This window comes from Oncorhynchus mykiss, chromosome 3 (assembly GCF_057628025.1).
Source record: "Oncorhynchus mykiss isolate SJ-2025 chromosome 3, ASM5762802v1, whole genome shotgun sequence".
Classification (NCBI taxonomy): domain Eukaryota; kingdom Metazoa; phylum Chordata; class Actinopteri; order Salmoniformes; family Salmonidae; genus Oncorhynchus; species Oncorhynchus mykiss.
In genome coordinates, this window is record NC_143024.1 from 91972012 (window position 1) to 91991653 (window position 19642).

The following is a 19642-nucleotide window of genomic DNA, read 5'->3' on the forward strand; positions in this document are numbered from 1 at the left end:
TTGTAGAAACATCTCAAGGAGTATCAATGGAAACAGGATGCACCTGAACTCAATTTAGAATCTCATAGTAAAGGGTCTAAATACTTACATAAATAAGGTATTTCATTTTTTTCTATACATTTGCAAACATTACAAAAAATAAATGTTTTCACTTTGTCATTATGGGGTATTGTGTGTAGAAGGCGGTAACGTAACAAAATGTGGAAAAAAAGGGGGAAGGGCTCGGAATACTTTCCGAATGCACTGTAACTATGACGATGACTCAACATTATACACGTCAGCTGCCACAGCAAGATAAATCACTGCAACACTTAACAAAGAGCTGCCACAGCAAGATAAATCACTGCAACACTTAACAAAGAGCTGCCACAGCAAGATAAATCACTGCAACACTTAACAAAGAGCTGCCACAGCAAGATAAATCACTGCAACACTTAACAAAGAGCTGCCACAGCAAGATAAATCACTGCAACACTTAACAAAGAGCTGCCACAGCAAGATAAATCACTGCAACACTTAACAAAGAGCTGCCACAGCAAGATAAATCACTGCAACACTTAACAAAGAGCTGCCACAGCAAGATAAATCACTGCAACACTTAACAAAGAGCTGCCACAGCAAGATAAATCACTGCAACACTTAACAAAGAGCTGCAGTCAGTTTTAGAACGGGTGGCAAGTAATAAGCTGGTCCTACATATTTCAAAAACTTAAAGCATTGTACTGGAACAAATCACTCACTAAACCCTAAACCTCAACTAAATCTTGCAACGAATAATGTGGAAATTGAGCAAAGTGAGATGACTAAGCTGCTTGGTGGATTGTAAACTGTCATGGTCGAAACACAGTGATGCAACAGTAGCTAAGATTAGGAGACGTATATTTTCAAAAATAAAATGCTGCTCTGCGTCCTTTACAAGGTTACCAACAAAACGAGAACTACAGGCCCTAGTTTGGTTGCACTTGGACTACTGCTCAGTCATATGTTTGAGTGCCACGAACATTTGACCCAGAACAGAGCAACACGGCTGGCCCTTAAATGTACACAGAGACGTTCAAAGTAGAGGAGACGATTAACTGCATCACTACTTGTCTTTGTGAGAAGCATTGACATTTTGAAAGATACCAGGATGTTTATTCAAATGATTAGCACACAGCTCCCCAAGACACCCATACATACCCAACAAGACATACCACCAGGGGTCTCTTCACAGACCCCAAGTTCAGAACAGACTTCGGGAAACACAGAGTACTACACAGGAAATCCATTCCATATCAGGTAACTGATGCAAGCAGTGAAACGAGGGTACTCAAATGTATAGTATTTTATTTTATTTCAAAAAATATGTGAATCACATTTTTATTTGGCGTACCCACGACGGCATTGCGCGTACCCCAGTTTGGGAATTACATACCCTAGTCTATACCTGGACACTTTCACATGACAAGTAGAAAAGAAGGATGAGGGAAAAGGAGAGAGGGGATAGAAAAAAAATGGAAGAAAGAGAAGATAGAGAACAAGATAGGGAGGGAGAAGGAGAGACATAACGAGAGAGAGAAAAAAGAAAGAGGGAAAAAAAGAATGGAATAGAAGGATGGACTGAGTGACTGGCCACATGAGAGCTGTGATATTTGTGCTTAGCCTCTCAATGCTAATGATCATTCAGTCATGGGTCTCCGCTCCATCAAACAGAAACCTGAGCCAGTCAGCGTTTCATCAAAGCATCTGCTGAAGGTCCAGAGAGAAAGAGGGAAACAGAGGAAGAGACAGACAGATAGGGACAAGAAAGAGAGAGGAAGAGAGGTGTTCTCAGTATAGTCTCTCTCTCTCTATCTCTCATGACGCTGGCTATATGAAAGTATAAACTCCTACCTGGGGGTGCAAGAAGGCTCAGGTGCCTCCTGGGAGCACAAGCTGGCAAACAGACAGGTTTGACTCCGCGATATGACAGCCATGACAACAGCGGAGGAGAGGAGGGATGAAGAGAGGGATAAAAAGAGTAGAGCGGGGGGCAAAGGAAAGGATACATCCGTATGCCTCCTGTTCTGGAGCCGATGGCTAGGATCTTCTGGACGGGGTCGAATGCCAGGCAGGTGGGCTGGTAGGGGAAGCCATGGCGTACCGTCTGGAATGGAAAACAAACAATAACATTAACATTCACATTCAATACACAGTTTCAAAGTATATAAAATGTGTTATTGAGTAGGAATCTGTATGCAGGAAACCTTTATTTTTCAAGTCAAATTACTTAATTATACTAGACTGTTCATCAGAGACAAATAGACACAGGCACACACACAGACAAATAGACACAGGCACACACACAGACAAATAGACACAGGCACACACACAGACAAATAGACACAGGCACACACACAGACAAATAGACACAGGCACACACACAGACAAATAGACACAGGCACACACACAGACAAATAGACACAGGCACACACACAGACAAATAGACATAGGCACACACACAGACAAATAGGCACAGGCACACACACAGACAAGTAGACAGCTAAACATAGTCTGAAATAGGAGCAATGTTTCCAGGAGCACGAGGTCCGCGTCATTGTAAATGAGACTTTGTTCTTTATTGACATGACAGGTCAAATAAAGGTCAAATAAAATATGAAGATCAGAAATTGTAAAAAAAAAAGAAGGGGCTTCTAGAATGGATTAACAGCAAGAGAATCCACACTAAGGTTCTCTCCATGGTGCTGAAATATTCAGACGCTCTTTCCACAGGAAACTTCAAATCTGCACGGGCGCTGTCCACTAGAAGTGGTGCTGAAATCCACTGCCTGGGGTCCACAGTCACTGCACATAATCTATACTGATAATATAGTCGCTGCACAGAATCTATAGTAATAATCATACCAGCACTGGCCATAATCTATATAAGCTATGTATCTATATATAATCTACATGTTACTTACTGACCTCCCAGGAGACCCAGACAGCTTGCTACAGTATACGTTAGTATAACTATTTCAAAGGTCTTTATATTTTTAGAACTTTTGTGTTTACTGTAAAAACATGTATTGTTTATTTCACTTTTGTGCATTATCTATTTCACTTACAATGGCAATGTAAACATATGTTCCCCATGCCAATAATGACCTTACCTTGAATTTAAATGCAATTGAATTGAGAGATACAGAGACAGAGACGCAGACACAGAGATAAGAGACAGATGCCAGAACCGGACAAGAACCTGACACCCTCAGCACACAGGGGGACAAACACCTGCCTGCAGGTGACAGCATTCCCTCCCCCATATGCCCCCCTAGGCACAACTATGACAACATAACCAACAAAAACGGGTCACAACTCCTGCAGCTCTGTCACATAGTCAATGGTAGTCAATGGTAGGCTTCGAGGGGACTCCTATGGTAGGTACACCTATAACTCATCTCTTGGCAGTAGTACTGTAGACTACTTTTTCACCGACCTCAACCCAGAGTCTCTCAGAGTGTTCACAGTCAGCCCCTGACACCCCTATCAGACCACAGATAAATCACAGTCTACTTGAACAGAGCAATACTCAATCATGAGGCATCAAAGCCAAAGGAACTGAGTAACATTAAGAAATGCTACAGATGGAAGGAATGCAGTTTGGAAACCTACCAAAAAACAATTAAGCAACAACAAATTCAATCCCTTTTATACAATTTCCTGGGTAAAACGTTCCACTGTAATAGTGAAGGTGTAAACTTGGCAGTAGAAAATCTTAACAGTATATTTGACCTCTCAGCTTCCCTGTCAAATCTAAAAATCTCAAATAGAAAATGAACAACAATGACAAATGGTTTGATGAAGAATGCAAAAATCTAAGAAAGGTATTGAGAAACCTGTCCAACCAAAAACATAGAGACCCAGAAAACTTGAGTCTACACCTTCACTATAGTGAATCACTAAAACAATACAGAAATACACTATGGAAAAAGAAGGAACAGCACGTCAGAAATCAGCTCAATGTAATTGAAGAATCCATAGACTAACCACTTCTGGAAAAATTGGAAAACAATAAACAAACAACAACACGAAGAATTATCTATCCAAAATGGAGATGTGTGGGTAAACCGCTTCTCCAATCTTTTTGGCTCAAAAACAAAGAATTAAGAGCAGAAACATATACAGGATCAAATACAAATCTTAGAATCAACTATTAAAGACTACCAGAACCCACTGGATTCTCCAATGACCTTGAATGAGCTACAGGACAACAACAAAAAAACATTTTTTTTTTTATTGAGAAAGGCCGCCGTAGGCAGACATGGCTCGCAAGAGAAGAGAGGCTATGTGCTCACTGCCCACAAAATGAGGTGGAAACTGAGCTGCATTTCCTAACCTCCTGCCCAATGTATGACCATATTAGAGACACATATTTCCCTCAGAATACACAGATCAACAAAGAATTCAAAAACAAACCCAATTTTGATAAACTCCCATATCTACTGGGGGAAATTCCACAGTGTGCCATCACAGCAGCAAGATTTGTGACCTGTTGCCACACGACAAGGGCAACCAGTGAAGAACAAACACCATTGTAAACACAACTCATATTCATGCTTATTTATTTTTCCCTTGTGTACTTTAACCAGTTGTACATTGTTACAACACTGTATATAAACATAATATGACATTTGTAATGTCTTTATTGTTTTGAAACTTCTATATGTGTAATGTTTACTGTTAATTTTTATTGTTTATTTCACTTTTGTATATTATCTACCTCACTTGCTTTGGTAATGTTAACACATGCCAATAAAGCCACTTGAATTGAATTGAGAGAGAGAGAGAGAGAGAGAGAGGAGATCCTGCTGTGCCACAGAGAAAGAGAGAGGTAGTGAGCTCATGGGCTGCTGAGTTCTTTTGCAAAAATATATAATTAGTTGGATAAATGTATATAAACTTGAATTGTTATACAATATACTAGCCTCCACATCAAAACCTTATATCCAAATAAAAATGCCATATCTAAAACCTTGATTTTGGGGAAAATGATCTGAATGGACTATTACTACCAGGGTCAATCAAGAAAAACACTTAAGAAACCAAAACCTGCAGAAGAAACACAGAGGAACCTGGAAATACCATCCAACACAAAACTGAGTGAGTTCAGTATTCAGTCCGAAGCTACTTCTGAAGACAAAAAAGTAAACTACAATCATTTCTAGGTAATTTTGTTATATAAAGCTTAACAAATAAGGCTACCAAGCTGCTAGGACAGATCTGGCTGTAACTTCAGTTAGCACTGAAGTGTGAGGTGAGAGGTGTGAACATTCTTCAGCCTAACAATGGCAGGAGAGTGGCACAGCCCCACTCCAACCCAAATGCAGAGGCCTTTGAAACCCCCATGGCTTATCCCTGCGGAGAGGTCATTACAATAAAGTACACTAATGGATATTAAAAATAACACCGCAAGGACAATCCAGAGACACTATTTTCTGACTGCTTCAAAGAGGGGCATGTTAGCAACGTAATTTTCCACACAGACCATCCCCTGGTATGGCACACAGCTATAAGAGCACACTACCCCTATGTCAAGAGAGAGGGTGGCACACAGCTATAAGAGTACACTACCCCTATGTCAAGAGAGAGGGTGGCACACAGCTATAAGAGTACACTACCCCTATGTCAAGAGAGAGGGTGGCACACAGCTATAAGAGCACACTACCCCTATGTCAAGAGAGAGGGTGGCACACAGCTATAAGAGTACACTACCCCTATGTCAAGAGAGAGGGTGGCACACAGCTATAAGAGTACACTACCCCTATGTCAAGAGAGAGGGTGGCACACAGCTATAAGAGCACACTACCCCGATGTCAAGAGAGAGGGTGGCACACAGCTATAAGAGTAAACTACCCCTATGTCAAGAGCGAGGGTATTGGCCCAGGGTGGAAACTCAGTAATGGTGCAGGGCATCCTCATGCAGATCCAGCAGGACTTTTACGGGATCAAAGAGAAGGAACAGCAGGACAACTCGGTGACGACTCCCCCATCCTGAGTCTGATCATGGTGAAGAAGGCACAACAGCATCTCTTCAACCACAGGGGGCTGAAAAAATGAAAAAAAGAATACCTGACCACTGTGACTGACCCAAACTTAAGGAAAGCTTTGACTACGTACAGACTCGGTGAGCACAGCCTTGCTATTGAGAAAGGCCACCGAAGGCAGACATGGCTCTCAAGAGAAGACAGGCTATGTGCACACTGCCCACAAAATGAGGTGGAAACTGAGCTGCAATTCCTAACATCCTGCCAAATGTATGACCATATTAGAGACACATATTTCCCTCAGATTACACAGATCCACAAAGAATTCAAAAAACAAATCCAATTTTGATAAACTCCCAAATCTACTGGGTGAAATTCCACAGTGTGCCATCACAGCAGCAAGATTTGACCACAAGAAAAGGGCAACCAGTGAAGAACAAACACCATTGTAAATACAACCCATATTTATGCTTATTTATTTCCCCTTTTGTACTGCAACAATTTGCACATCATTACAACACCGTATATAATGAGATTTGAAATGTCTTTATTCTTTTTGAACTTCTGTGAATGTAATGTTTACTTGTTACAGCTTTTCCCAATTGCTAAAACACAATTTTGCAAACTGTGCTTGTTTTATCAAAATACTTAACACAATTCATAAAAGAACACACCCAAACTGCAAAATAACTCTATATACTAATATCCTGAAAAATGAAGCACTGCAACCAACTACATATATCAAAATCAAACAGTAGCACCAAACGGCCCAAACTTCATTCATATTACCAGATTTATGTCTAACCAACTGCACACACTTCATTCATATTACCAGATTTATGTCTAACCAACTACACACACTTCATTCATATTACCAGATTTATGTCTAACCAACTACACACACTTCATTCATATTACCAGATTTATGTCTAACCAACTACACACACTTCATTCATATTACCAGATTTCTGTCTAACCAACTACACACACTTCATTCATATTACCAGATTTATGTCTAACCAACTACACACACTTCATTCATATTACCAGATTTATGTCTAACAAACTACACACACTTCATTCATATTACCAGATTTATGTCTAACCAACTACACACACTTCATTCATATTACCAGATTTGTGTCTAACCAACTACACACTGTTGGGCATAATGAAAAGCATTCTCATCTTTAGGATGCTTTGCCATAATACTAAAATAGTTAAAATTCTAGAAAATTCTTCAGATGTACAGAAATATTTGCAGATATATTTACATTGGACCACACAGCAGATATATTTACATTGGACCGCACAGCAGATATATTTACATTGGACCGCACAGCAGATATATTTACATTGGACCACACAGCAGATATATTTACATTGGACTGCACAGCAGATATATTTACATTGGACCACACAGCAGATATATTTACATTGGACCACACAGCAGATATATTTACATTGGACCGCACAGCAGATATATTTACATTGGACCACACAGCAGATATATTTACTTTGGACCGCACAGCAGATATATTTACATTGGACCGCACAGCAGATATATTTACATTGGACCGCACAGCAGATATATTTACTTTGGACCGCACAGCAGATATATTTACATTGGACCGCACAGCAGATATATTTACATTGGACTGAACAGCAGATATATTTACATTGGACTGCACAGCAGATATATTTACATTGGACCACACAGCAGATATATTTACATTGGACCGCACAGCAGATATATTTACATTGGACCACACAGCAGATATATTTACATTGGACTGAAAAAAAATATGCTCACAAAAAAACTGAAAAAAGAAAATTGCAGAAAAAAATATATAGAAAAAAAGAAGGCAAGAAAAATAATTAGGCCACAACGCCTCGTCCACATCACAGCTGGGTCTGGCCACAACGCCTCGTCCACATCACAGCTGGGTCTGGCCACAACGCCTCGTCCACATCACAGCTGGGTCTGGCCACAACGCCTCGTCCACATCACAGCTGGGTCTGGCCACAACGCCTCGTCCACATCACAGCTGGGTCTGGCCACAACGCCTCGTCCACATCACAGCTGGGTCTGGCCACAACGCCTCGTCCACATCACAGCTGGGTCTGGCCACAACGCCTCGTCCACATCACAGCTGGGTCTGGCCACAACGCCTCGTCCACATCACAGCTGGGTCTGGCCACAACGCCTCGTCCACATCACAGCTGGGTCTGGCCACAACGCCTCGTCCACATCACAGCTGGGTCTGGCCACAACGCCTCGTCCACATCACAGCTGGGTCTGGCCACAACGCCTCGTCCACATCACAGCTGGGTCTGGCCACAACGCCTCGTCCACATCACAGCTGGGTCTGGCCACAACGCCTCGTCCACATCACAGCTGGGTCTGGCCACAACGCCTCGTCCACATCACAGCTGGGTCTGGCCACAACGCCTCGTCCACATCACAGCTGGGTCTGGCCACAACGCCTCGTCCACATCACAGGCAATATCTTCCCTTGCCAGACATCGAGGGAAGAAGTGCCTTGAGTGCCTTATCCATCCCTGAATCGCACCCACATCAATCTCATCACATGCCTCTTCCATAGCCTGCACAAGAGGCCTGCGCACTAAGGGCTGCCGGTCGTACACCTTCCACCGCCATGCCGAAAATAACTATTCTATGGGGTTCAGAAATGGTGAGTATGGTGTGAGGTATTGCACGAGAAATGGTGGGTGGTCAGCAAACCAGTTTTGGACTGGGGCTGCACGATGAAAGCTCACGTTGTCCCATACTACAACGTACCGGTTTCTTTGATGGTCTGCATAATACTTATTTTCCACCATAATTTGCAAATAAATTCATTAAAAATCCAACAATGTGATTTTCTGGATTTTTTTCCTCATTTTGTCTGTCATAGTTGAAGTGTACATATGATGAAAATTACAGGCCTCTCATATTTTTAAGTGGGAGAACTTGCACAATTTGTGGCTGACTAAATACTTTTTTGCCCCACTGTACAGGGGGTACCGGTATAGAGTCAATGTGGATGCTATATACAGGGGATACCTGTACAGAGTCAATGTGGAGGCTATATACAGGGGGTACCGGTACAGAGTAAATGTGGAGGCTATATACAGGGGGTACCGGTACAGAGTCAATGTGGAGGCTATATACAGGGGGTACCGGTACAGAGTGTGTACAGAGTGTGTGTGTGTGTGTGTGTGTGTGGTATGTTTAATGTGCGGCCCATGCTCCATTAATCACATACGTGCTAATGAATGACCCAGCCAATAGACTTTTATTTAGCGCTTGGTTTTATTGCCCATTATTAAAAACCCCGGCAGCACACAGACTATCCAGCCCAAGCCAAGTGGACTTGCCCTCTCATCTTACTTATCAACGACATCTCAATTCCCTTCCAGTCAGTTTTCTGAAGTGGAGGCAGCACTACGTGGATGCGCTGTAGAATATAAAACAATAGGATCAGGAGTTTACGAATGATAGAAAAACCTCAACAGCCGAAAGCAGTCTATTCCTTGGCTTATTCAGTGGAACAGCTGAAAACATCTAACAATAAACGAGCATAAAAGTGTCCATTCTGTCTCCGTTCTGAATGTGTGTCCCTGATACCACAGTCTGAAAAGGGAAAGAAGAAAACCTTTGCAAGGACTTGGATCGCACAGTCAATTCACAGCTAGCAAAAGAAGAGCAACATCACACGCTGAAGTGTTGGAGGAAGCAGCAGAGGTGATATTGTACCCCTTCAAATGAGTGAATTCAGCTATTTCAGTCACACCCTTTTCCTGACAGGGATATACAATTGAGTACACAGCCATGCAATCTCCATAGACAAATATTGGCAGTAGAATGGCTTCACTGAAGAGCACAGTGACTTTCAACGTGGCACCGTCATTGGATGCCACCTCTCCAGCAAGTCAGTTTGTCAAATTTCTGTCCTGCTAGAGCTGCCCTCGGTCAACTGTGCTGTTATTGTGGAGTGAAAATGACTAGGAGCAACAAAGGCTCAGTCGCGAAGTAATAGGCCACACAAGCTCACAGAACGGGACCGACTACTGAAGCACGTAGCATATAAATGTCCTTGGTTACAACACTCAATACCGAGTTCCGAACTGCCTGTGGAAGCAACGTCAGCACAAGAACTGTTTTTGTCGGGAGCTTCGTGAAATGGGTTTCCATGGCCGAGCAGCCTCACAAAATCCTTAAAATCACCATGCGGAAGATCAAAAGTTGTCTGGAGTGGTGTAAAGCTGGCCGCCATTCAACCCTGGAGCAGTGAAAACGCTTGCTCTGGAGTGATTAATCACGCTTCACCATCTGGCAGTCTGACGGACGAATCTGAGTTTGGCGGATGCCAGGAGAACGCTTCCTGCCCGAATGCATAGTGCCAACTGTAAAGTTTTAGCTGAGGAGGAATAATGGGGCTGTCGTCATCCTGTTACTCTACTCTCTTTTTGTTTTATTCTCCTCAGAGGGACCTTCAGGTGTCAAGTATCAAGATACACCAATGTCTCTCTCGCACGCTCGTTTTCTATACCAGGCAGTGTCAGACCAAGGTCTGGTATTTCCCAATAATTCCCAAGCCAGTCTCTGCTACTGTCCAGCCAGTAGTAATGAAACATCGGGTCTTGGATCAACAGGCTCCGAGACAGCTTCTACCCCCACGCCATAAGACCGTTGAACAGCTAACCGATGGACTACCTACACTGCTTCTATTCTTCTAACTCACACTGACAGAATTATATTCACACACTGACAGAATTATATCCACACACTGACAGAATTATATTCACACACTGACAGAATTATATCCACACTGACAGAATTATATCCACACACTGACAGAATTATATCCACACACTGACAGAATTATATTCACACACTGACAGAACTATATCCACACACTGACAGAACTATATCCACACACTGACAGAATTATATCCACACACTGACAGAATTATATCCACATACTGACAGAATTATATCCACACACTGACAGAATTATATCCACACACTGACAGAATTATATTCACACACTAACAGAATTATATCCACACTCTGACAGAATTATATCCACACACTGACAGAACTATATCCACACACTGACAGAATTATATCCACACACACTGACAGAACTCTATCCACACACTGACAGAATTATATCCACACACACTGACACTCTCACCCTATTCTGACTGTGTCCAAACAGCATCGTTTTGACTCAATCCTTGTGTCGTTCCCAGCTCCAGTGAACTACATGCCCTGATCTTTCCAGAGCAATTCATTGTCATTACCATACTTCTTCCACTCAGCCTCCAACGGAGGACTTGATCATCTGCTTCTGACGTACCATGTAATCAAACACTGAATCTGGACGTTTCTGGTGAAACCTTACAATAATATAATATGCCGTGCCTTCAGAAAGTATTCACACCCCTTATTCAACATGTTGTTGTGTTACAGCCGGAATAAAAAATACATTATCTGTAAATGTTGTGTCATTGGCCAGAAGTGGAAATATGGTTTTAGACATTTTCAACCAATTAATTAAAAATGAAACGCTGAAATGTGTTGAGTCAATAAGTATTCAACCCCTTTTTTGTTATGGCAAGGAGCCTAAATAAGTTCAGGAGTAAAAATGTGACTAAAACAAGTCACGTAATAAGTTGCATGGATTCACTATGTGTGCAATAATAGTTTATAGCACGATGTTTGAATGACTACCTCATCTCTGTTCCCCACACATACAATTAAATGTGAGGTCCGTCTGTCGAACAGTGACTGAGGTCTTTCTATGATTCGCAAAGAAGGGTTCCTATTGGTAGATGGGTAAAAAATAAAAAATAATAAAAAAAGTAGACATTGAATATCCCTTTGAGCATGGTGAAGTTATTAATTACACTTTGGTTGGTGTATCAATACACCCAGTCACTACGAATATACAGGCGCCTCTCAGATGACGGTGAGCTAAAAAAAGAAAACGCTCAGGCATATCACAATGAGGCCAATGCATAGCATTTTTGCATAGTGTTGATAAAAGAGGAGTCAGGGGTTGGGCCGTCTCTCACACACACACACACATATATATGCTCCCCCACACCCCACACTCAAGGTCTGAGGTTCTGACTGAAAGTTCACTTTTACAGTAATGGTATTGGATACTCTCTCTCTCTCCTTTCCCATGGGCTATTGCTGTGGAGAGATACTCTCTCTCTCTCTCTCTCTCTCTCTCTCCTTTCCCATGGACTATTGCTGTGGAGAGATACTCTCTCTCCTTTCCTATGAGCTATTGCTGTGGAGAGATACTCTCCCTCTCTCCTCCTTTCCCATGGGCTATTGCTGTGGAGAGATACTCTCCCTCTCTCCTCCTTTCCCATAGGCTATTGCTGTGGAGAGATACTCTCTATCTCTCATTCTCCTTTCCCATGGACTATTGCTGTGGAGAGATACTCTCTCTCTCCTTTCCCATGGACTATTGCTGTGGAGAGATACTCTCTCTCTCCTTTCCCATGGGCTATTGCTGTGGAGAGATACTCTCTCTCTCCTTTCCCATGGACTATTGCTGTGGAGAGATCCTCTCTCTCTCTCTCTCCTTTCCCATGGGCTATTGCTGTGGAGAGATACTCTCTCTCTCTCTCTCTCCTTTCCCATGGACTATTGCTGTGGAGAGGTCTTGCCATAGATTTTCAAGTACATTTAAGTCAAAACTGTAACTCGTCCACTCAGGAACATTCACTGTCTTCTTGGTAAACAACTCCAGTGTAGATTTGGCCTTGTGTTTTAGCTTTTTGTCCTGCTGAAAGATGAATAAATCCTCTCAGTTTCTGCAGGCAACGAGATGAACCAGATTTTCCTCTAGGATTTTGCCTGTGCTTGGCTCAATTCCATTTTTTTTTATCTTGAAAAACACCCCAAGTACGGATTACAAGCATACCCATAACATGATGCAGCCACTACTATGCTTGAAAATATGGAGAGTGGTACTCAGTAATGTGTTGTAATGGATTTACCCCAAACAACACTTTGTATTCAGGACGAAAAGTTAAATGCTTTGACACATCTTTTGCAGTATTACGTTAGTGCCTTGTTGCAAACAGGATGAATGTTTTAAAAAGTTTTTATTCTGTACAGGCTTCCTTCTTTTCACTCTGTCATTTAGGTTAGTATTGTGGAGTAACTACAATGTTGTTGCTCCATCCTCACTTTTCTCCCATCACAGCCAATAAACTGTTTTATTAAAGTCTGCAGTAGTCTCATGGTGAAATCTCTGAGCGGTTTCCTTCCTCTCCGGCAACCTGAGTCAGGAAGGGCACCTGTATCATTGTAGTGACTGGGTGTATTGATGCACCACCCGATGTGTCATTAATAACTTCACACTCAAAGAGCCTGTCTTTGTAAGGCGTTGAAAAAGCTCCCTGGTCTTTGTGTTGGAATCTATGTTTGAAATGCACAGCTCCACCGTGGGACCTTGCTGATAATTGTGTCCCACTTTAAATGACGATCTGCTTATAAAGCCTTCATAAAGCCTTCACAAGCACTACATAAAGGGTTGATAAATGTGGCATAACTGTGTGACGTAATCACCAAATGTAAAATGTGACTTAACCCTCTGTGTCGAATATGAATATAAACGTGTGCTTTATAAAAGGGTGACATATTGTGTCGATCTAATGAGATGTCATGTTAGTCACATTACATCTGATTTCGCTGCCAGACACTTCCGCCCAAATGTGTGGAAGGTCTGCTGGACCAACACATCAACCTTGGCCTTTATTAGTTAGGGGCTAGGTTTAAAATCACATTTTATTAAGAAGATCAATTGTGGAAATGGGTAGAGTTTAGCAATAATTCTGACTTTTTGACTGTGTTGAGTAGTGACGATGACAAATACTTTACTAAGTAACGTCACACCTACAGTTGAAGTCAGAAGTTTACAAACACTTAGGTTGGAATCATTAAAACTCATTTTTCAACCACTCTACAAATTTCTTATTAACAAACTATAGTTTTGGCAAGTCGGTTAGGACATCTACTTTGTGACACAAGTCATTATTCCAACAATTGTTTACAGATTATTTCACTTATAATTCACTGCATCACAATTCCAGTGGGACAGAAAGTTGACTGTACACTATGTTGACTGTGCCTTTAAACAGCTTGGAAAATTCCAAAAAATGATGTCATGGCTTTAGAAGCTTCTGATAGGCTAACTGACATCATTTGAGTCATTTGGAGGTGTACCTGTGGATGTATTTCAAGGCCTACCTTCAAACTGGGAAAAACAAAAGAAATCAGCCAAGACCTCTAAAAAAAACTGTAGACCTCCACAAGTCTGGTTCATCCCTGAGAGCAATTTCCAAACGCCTGAAGGTACCACATTCATCTGTACAAACAATAGTATGCAAATATAAACACCACGACAAAGATCGTACTTTTTGGAGAAATGTCCTCTGGTCTGAATGTCCTCTGGGAGGTGTTTCCTCCTATAGAGGGAAGGGAGGGGAGGTGTTTCCTCCTATAGAAGGAAGGGAGGGGAGGGGTTTCCTCCTATAGAAGGAAGGGAGGGGAGGTGTTTCCTGCTATAGAAGGAAGGGAGGGGAGGTGTTTCCTGCTATAGAAGGAAGGGAGGGGAGGTGTTTCCTCCTATAGAAGGAAGGGAGAGGAGGTGTTTCCTCCTATAGAAGGAAGGGAGGGGAGGTGTTTACTCCTTTTGAAGGAAGGGAGGGGAGGTGTTTCCTCCTATAGAAGGAAGGGAGGGGAGGTGTTTCCTCCTATAGAAGGAAGAGAGGGGAGGTGTTTCCTCCTATAGAAGGAAGGGAGGGAGGTGTTTCCTCCTTTAGAAGGAAGGGAGGGGAGGTGTTTCCTCCTATAGAAGGGAGGGGAGGTGCTTCCTCCTAGAACTCCCACAGTTGCCCTTTTTTCTTCTGTGTCAGTCAGAGTCAAAGGTCAGTGGGAGGGACCGATCTCTAGCTGTCTCCTCTCCCAGAGACAGACAGCGCTGATCATTATGACTGTGATATGTGGTTGTATCACCTAGTTACCTTAAGATGAATGCACTGTGGTTGTCTCACCTAGTTACCTTAAGATGAATGCACTGTGGTTGTCTCACCTAGTTACCTTAATTAATATGAATGCACTGTGGTTGTATCACCTAGTTACCTTAAGATGAATGCACTGTGGTTGTCTCACCTAGTTACCTTAATTAATATGAATGCACTGTGGTTGTCTCTCCTAGTTACCTTAAAACCTCTTGGCGCACCGATCCCTTTAGCGGGATCATTTTTGTCAACATCCGGTGAATTGCAGAGCGCCAAATTCAAATTAAATTACAAAAAATATGTAATTTTCATGAAATCACAAGTGCAATATACCAAAACACAGCTTAGCTTGTTGTTAATCCACCTGGCGTGTCAGATTTCAAAAAGGCTTTACGGTGAAAGCAAACCATGTGATTTATGTGAGGACATCTCTCTCAGCAGACAAAACATTACAAACAGCTAGCAGCAAAGTAGATTGGTTACGAAAGTCAGAAAAGCAATAAAATTGATTGCTTACCTTTGATGATCTTCATATGTTTGCACTCACGAGACTCCCAGTTACACAATAAATGTTTGTTTTGTTCGATAAAGATTATTTTTATATCCAAAAACCTCCATTTGGTTGGCGCGTTTTTTTAGTAAACCACAGGCTTGTGCGGTCACGACGGGCAGACGAAATTTACAAATAGTATCCGTAAAGTTCGTAGAAACATGTCAAACATTTTTTATAATCAATCATCAGGTTGTTTTTACAATAAATAATCAATAATTTTTCAACCGGATGATAGCCTTTTCAATAGGAGAGTATGAGTAAAGGTCTCGCTCCAGGCGCTCGTGCATGCACAAATCTGGGGACACCTAGCTATCCACTGACGCGATGTGATCATTCTTGCTAATTTTTCAGAATAAAAGCCTGAAACTATGTCTAAAGACTGCCATAGGGAGAGGAATCTGGTTAATATCCCTTTAAATGGAGGATAGGCTTGCAATGGAAAAGAGAGGTTTCAGAATAACAGCACCTCCTGGTTGGATTTTCCTCAGGTTTTCGCCTGTAATATCAGTTCTGTTATACTCACAGACAATATTTTGTGTTTTCTATCCTAATTTCTATCCTAATCTGCCAATTATATGCATATTCTAGCTTCTGGGCCTGAGAAATAGGTTTACTTTGGGCACATTTTTCATCCAAACATCAAAATACTGCCCCCTAGTCTCAAGAGGTTTTAAGATGAATGCACCGTGGTTGTTTCACCTAGTTACCTTAAGATGAATGCACTGTAAGTCGCTCTTGATAAGATCGTCTGATAAATGAGTAAATCGGAAATGTAGTCACTCTCATCTATAAACATTGTCATACAGGTGGGTGGATGCTGTACATGTGCCCACTCTGTGCTCGCCCACTTCTTCCATCCATGCCTATTCTCACTAAGCTACATCCACTTAGCACGCTCTCTCTCTCCCTTTCTCACACAAACAACGATTCCCCATCCAACCCCACTCTCAACTTCGGGATGAGGCATGCAAATAGCTGGGTCACCTGAATCTGTTTCTCGTGAATCTGTTTCTACTAAATCTGTTTATAGTGAACCTGTCTATAGTGAACCTGTCTATAGTGAACCTGTTTATAGTGAACCTGATTAAAGTGAACCTGTTTATAGTGAACCTGTTTATAGTGAACCTGTTTATAGTGAACCCGTTTATAGTGAACCTGATTAAAGTGAACCGGTTTATAGTGAACCTGTTTATAGTGAACCTGTTTATTAAAATTAACCTGTTTATAGTGAACCTGTTTATAAAAGTTAACCTGTTCAGTCGGAATCTATTCAGTCTGACAGCTTTCATAACAGAATACTGTTCACACCTCATCACTGACATTTAGTGACACGTCTCTCTCAAAAGACTAAAATGAAAGAGACAGCACACATGTGCTTTCTCCCCAAACAATCATTATTTTTCTACAATATAGAGAGAAGAAAATAACTTGTGAGTCAGGAAGTGAGTAAATGTCTGGAACCTCTGTGATGTAACACCAACAACCACCCAGTCTAGAACCTCTGTGATGTAACACCATCAACCACACAGTCTAGAACCTCTGTGATGTAACACCAACAACCACCCAGTCTAGAACCTCTGTGATGTAACACCATCAACCACACAGTCTAGAACCTCTGTGATGTAACACCATAAACCACACAGTCTAGAACCTCTGTGATGTAACACCATAAACCACCCAGTGTAGAACCTCTAAAATGAAACAACCATTAAACACATAGTAGAAAACTATCTAGTGAACATTCCTCAGGGCTTAATGAAAGACTAAAAGGCTGGGAGACAGCCTTTCATTCATCAAATGGGCAAAAATCTTTATAGGTGTGTGTGTGTGTGTGTGTGTGTGTTCTTGTAGATTCTTCTGAACTGACGTCCAGGACTCTTCCACCGTCATTACCCCAGGGAAGGTGTGCTGCCTCCGAGGGAGGATTTCCCCTGCACACACCGCCTCATTCATTCATTCATTCATTAATTCAGTCATTCATTCATTCATTCATTCCCCTCTTACCCACCATTCATATATTTATTTCCCCAGGCTACTGTTGACCATATCACCGCCGTAGGCAAATGGCCACTGACGTTTGATTGTGTAAATAAATAAAAATTTCCTAAATGAAGAAATATATTTTTTAAAAACTTAACCAGAAACTTGCACTTCATCCATGTCAATAGTTGATGCACTATTTATCAAGTGTCGGTGCTCTTGTTTGCTGCACTTTGTGGGTTGATATGCATCTGATGCGTATTCTAAAAGCAGATGCCCGGCAAAGTTCTCTAGCGGGTACTGATAGGCTGAAAGGCCAGGCGGTACTAGCTTTAAAAGGGAAAGAAATACAAATATGAACACCATTTCATTGGAGCTTTAAAAATGCAAAACACTATAATAGCTCTATCTGTTATTGGTAGAACAACTTTGCAATAGCGTACTTCTCAGCTCACGCTACCGCACGCCTTTACCATCTGTCCCTGTGGACCCGGTATGGTGAGCGAGGTGTGACAGCACCACTGGTGGCAGAGCTGCAGCTTGAGCATGTGTTTGGCCCGAAAGGCCTCACGCAACCAGAGGCATCACTACCGAGCCCCATGAGACCAGAGGCATCACTACCGAGCCCCTTGAGACCAGAGGCGTCACTACCGAGCCACATGAGACCAGAGGCATCACTACCGAGCCCCATGAGACCAAAGGCATCACTACCGAGCCCCATGAGACCAGAGGCGTCACTACCGAGCACCATGAGACCAGAGGCATCACTACCGAGCCCCATGAGACCAGAGGCGTCACTACCGAGCCCCATGAGACCAGAGGCATCACTACCGAGCCCCATGAGACCAGAGGCGTCACTACCGAGCCCCATGAGACCAAAGGCATCACTACCGAGCCCCATGAGACCAGAGGCATCACTACCGAGCCCCATATGAGATGAGAGGCGTCACTACTGAGCCCCATGAGACCAGAGGCGTCACTACCGAGCCCCATGAGACCAGAGGCGTCACTACCGAGCCCCATGAGACCAGAGGCGTCACTACCGAGCCCCATGAGACCAGAGGCGTCACTACCGAGCCCCATGAGACCAGAGGCGTCACTACCGAGCCCCATGAGACCAGAGGCGTCACTACCGAGCCCCATGAGACCAGAGGCGTCACTACCGAGCCCCATGAGACCAGAGGCGTCACTACCGAGCCCCATGACACCAGAGGCATCACTACCGAGCCCCATGAGACCAGAGGCATCACTACCGAGCCCCATGAGACCAGAGGCGTCACTACCGAGCCCCATGAGACCAGAGGCATCACTACCGAGCCCCATGAGAGCAGAGGCATCACTACCGAGCCCCATGAGACCAGAGGCGTCACTACCGAGCCACATGAGACCAGAGGCATCACTACCGAGCCCCATGAGACCAGAGGCGTCACTACCGAGCCCCATGAGACCAGAGGCATCACTACCGAGCCACATGAGACCAGAGGCGTCACTACCGAGCCCCATGAGACCAGAGGCGTCACTTCCGAGCCCCATGAGACCAGAGGCATCACTACTGAGCCCCATGAGACCAGAGGCAACACTACCGAGCCCCATGAGACCAGAGGCGTCACTACCGAGCACCATGAGACCAGAGGTGTCACTACCGAGCCCCATGAGACCAGAGGCATCACTACCGAGCCCCATATATGAACCATTTAAAATTCCTTAAATCATGCAAACCAGACGGCACAATTATTTTTTAAATGTTTTATTGATGGATAGCCAGGGGCACACTCAAACATAATTTACAAAAAAAAGCAGGCCGTAGGCATGACCAGGGATGTTCTCTTGAGAAGGGTGTGAATTGGATAATTTTCCTGTCAAAATGTAACAAGTACATTTAGGTGTCGGGGAGAACGTATGGAGTAAAAAGTCTATTTTATTGAGGAGTGAGTGATTTAAAAGTAAAAGTTGGCAAAAATATATAGAGTAAAGTGAAGTACAAATCATCCCCATAAAACTACTTATGTAGTACTTTAAAGTATTTTTTACTTAAAAGTACTTTATA

General features: G+C 42.8%; 1 protein-coding gene across 1 annotated transcript in view; it reads right to left on the minus strand.

The window, feature by feature from the left end:
- The window catches only part of LOC110504879 (syntaxin-binding protein 5-like), a 226061-nt gene that overhangs the window by 195679 nt on the left and 10740 nt on the right, over nucleotides 1–19642 (minus strand). Inside the window, exon 2 of the mRNA XM_036975302.2 lies at nucleotides 2028–2125. Coding sequence (XP_036831197.2) covers nucleotides 2028–2125 — 98 coding nt within the window. The remainder of the gene's footprint in view (nucleotides 1–2027; nucleotides 2126–19642) is intronic.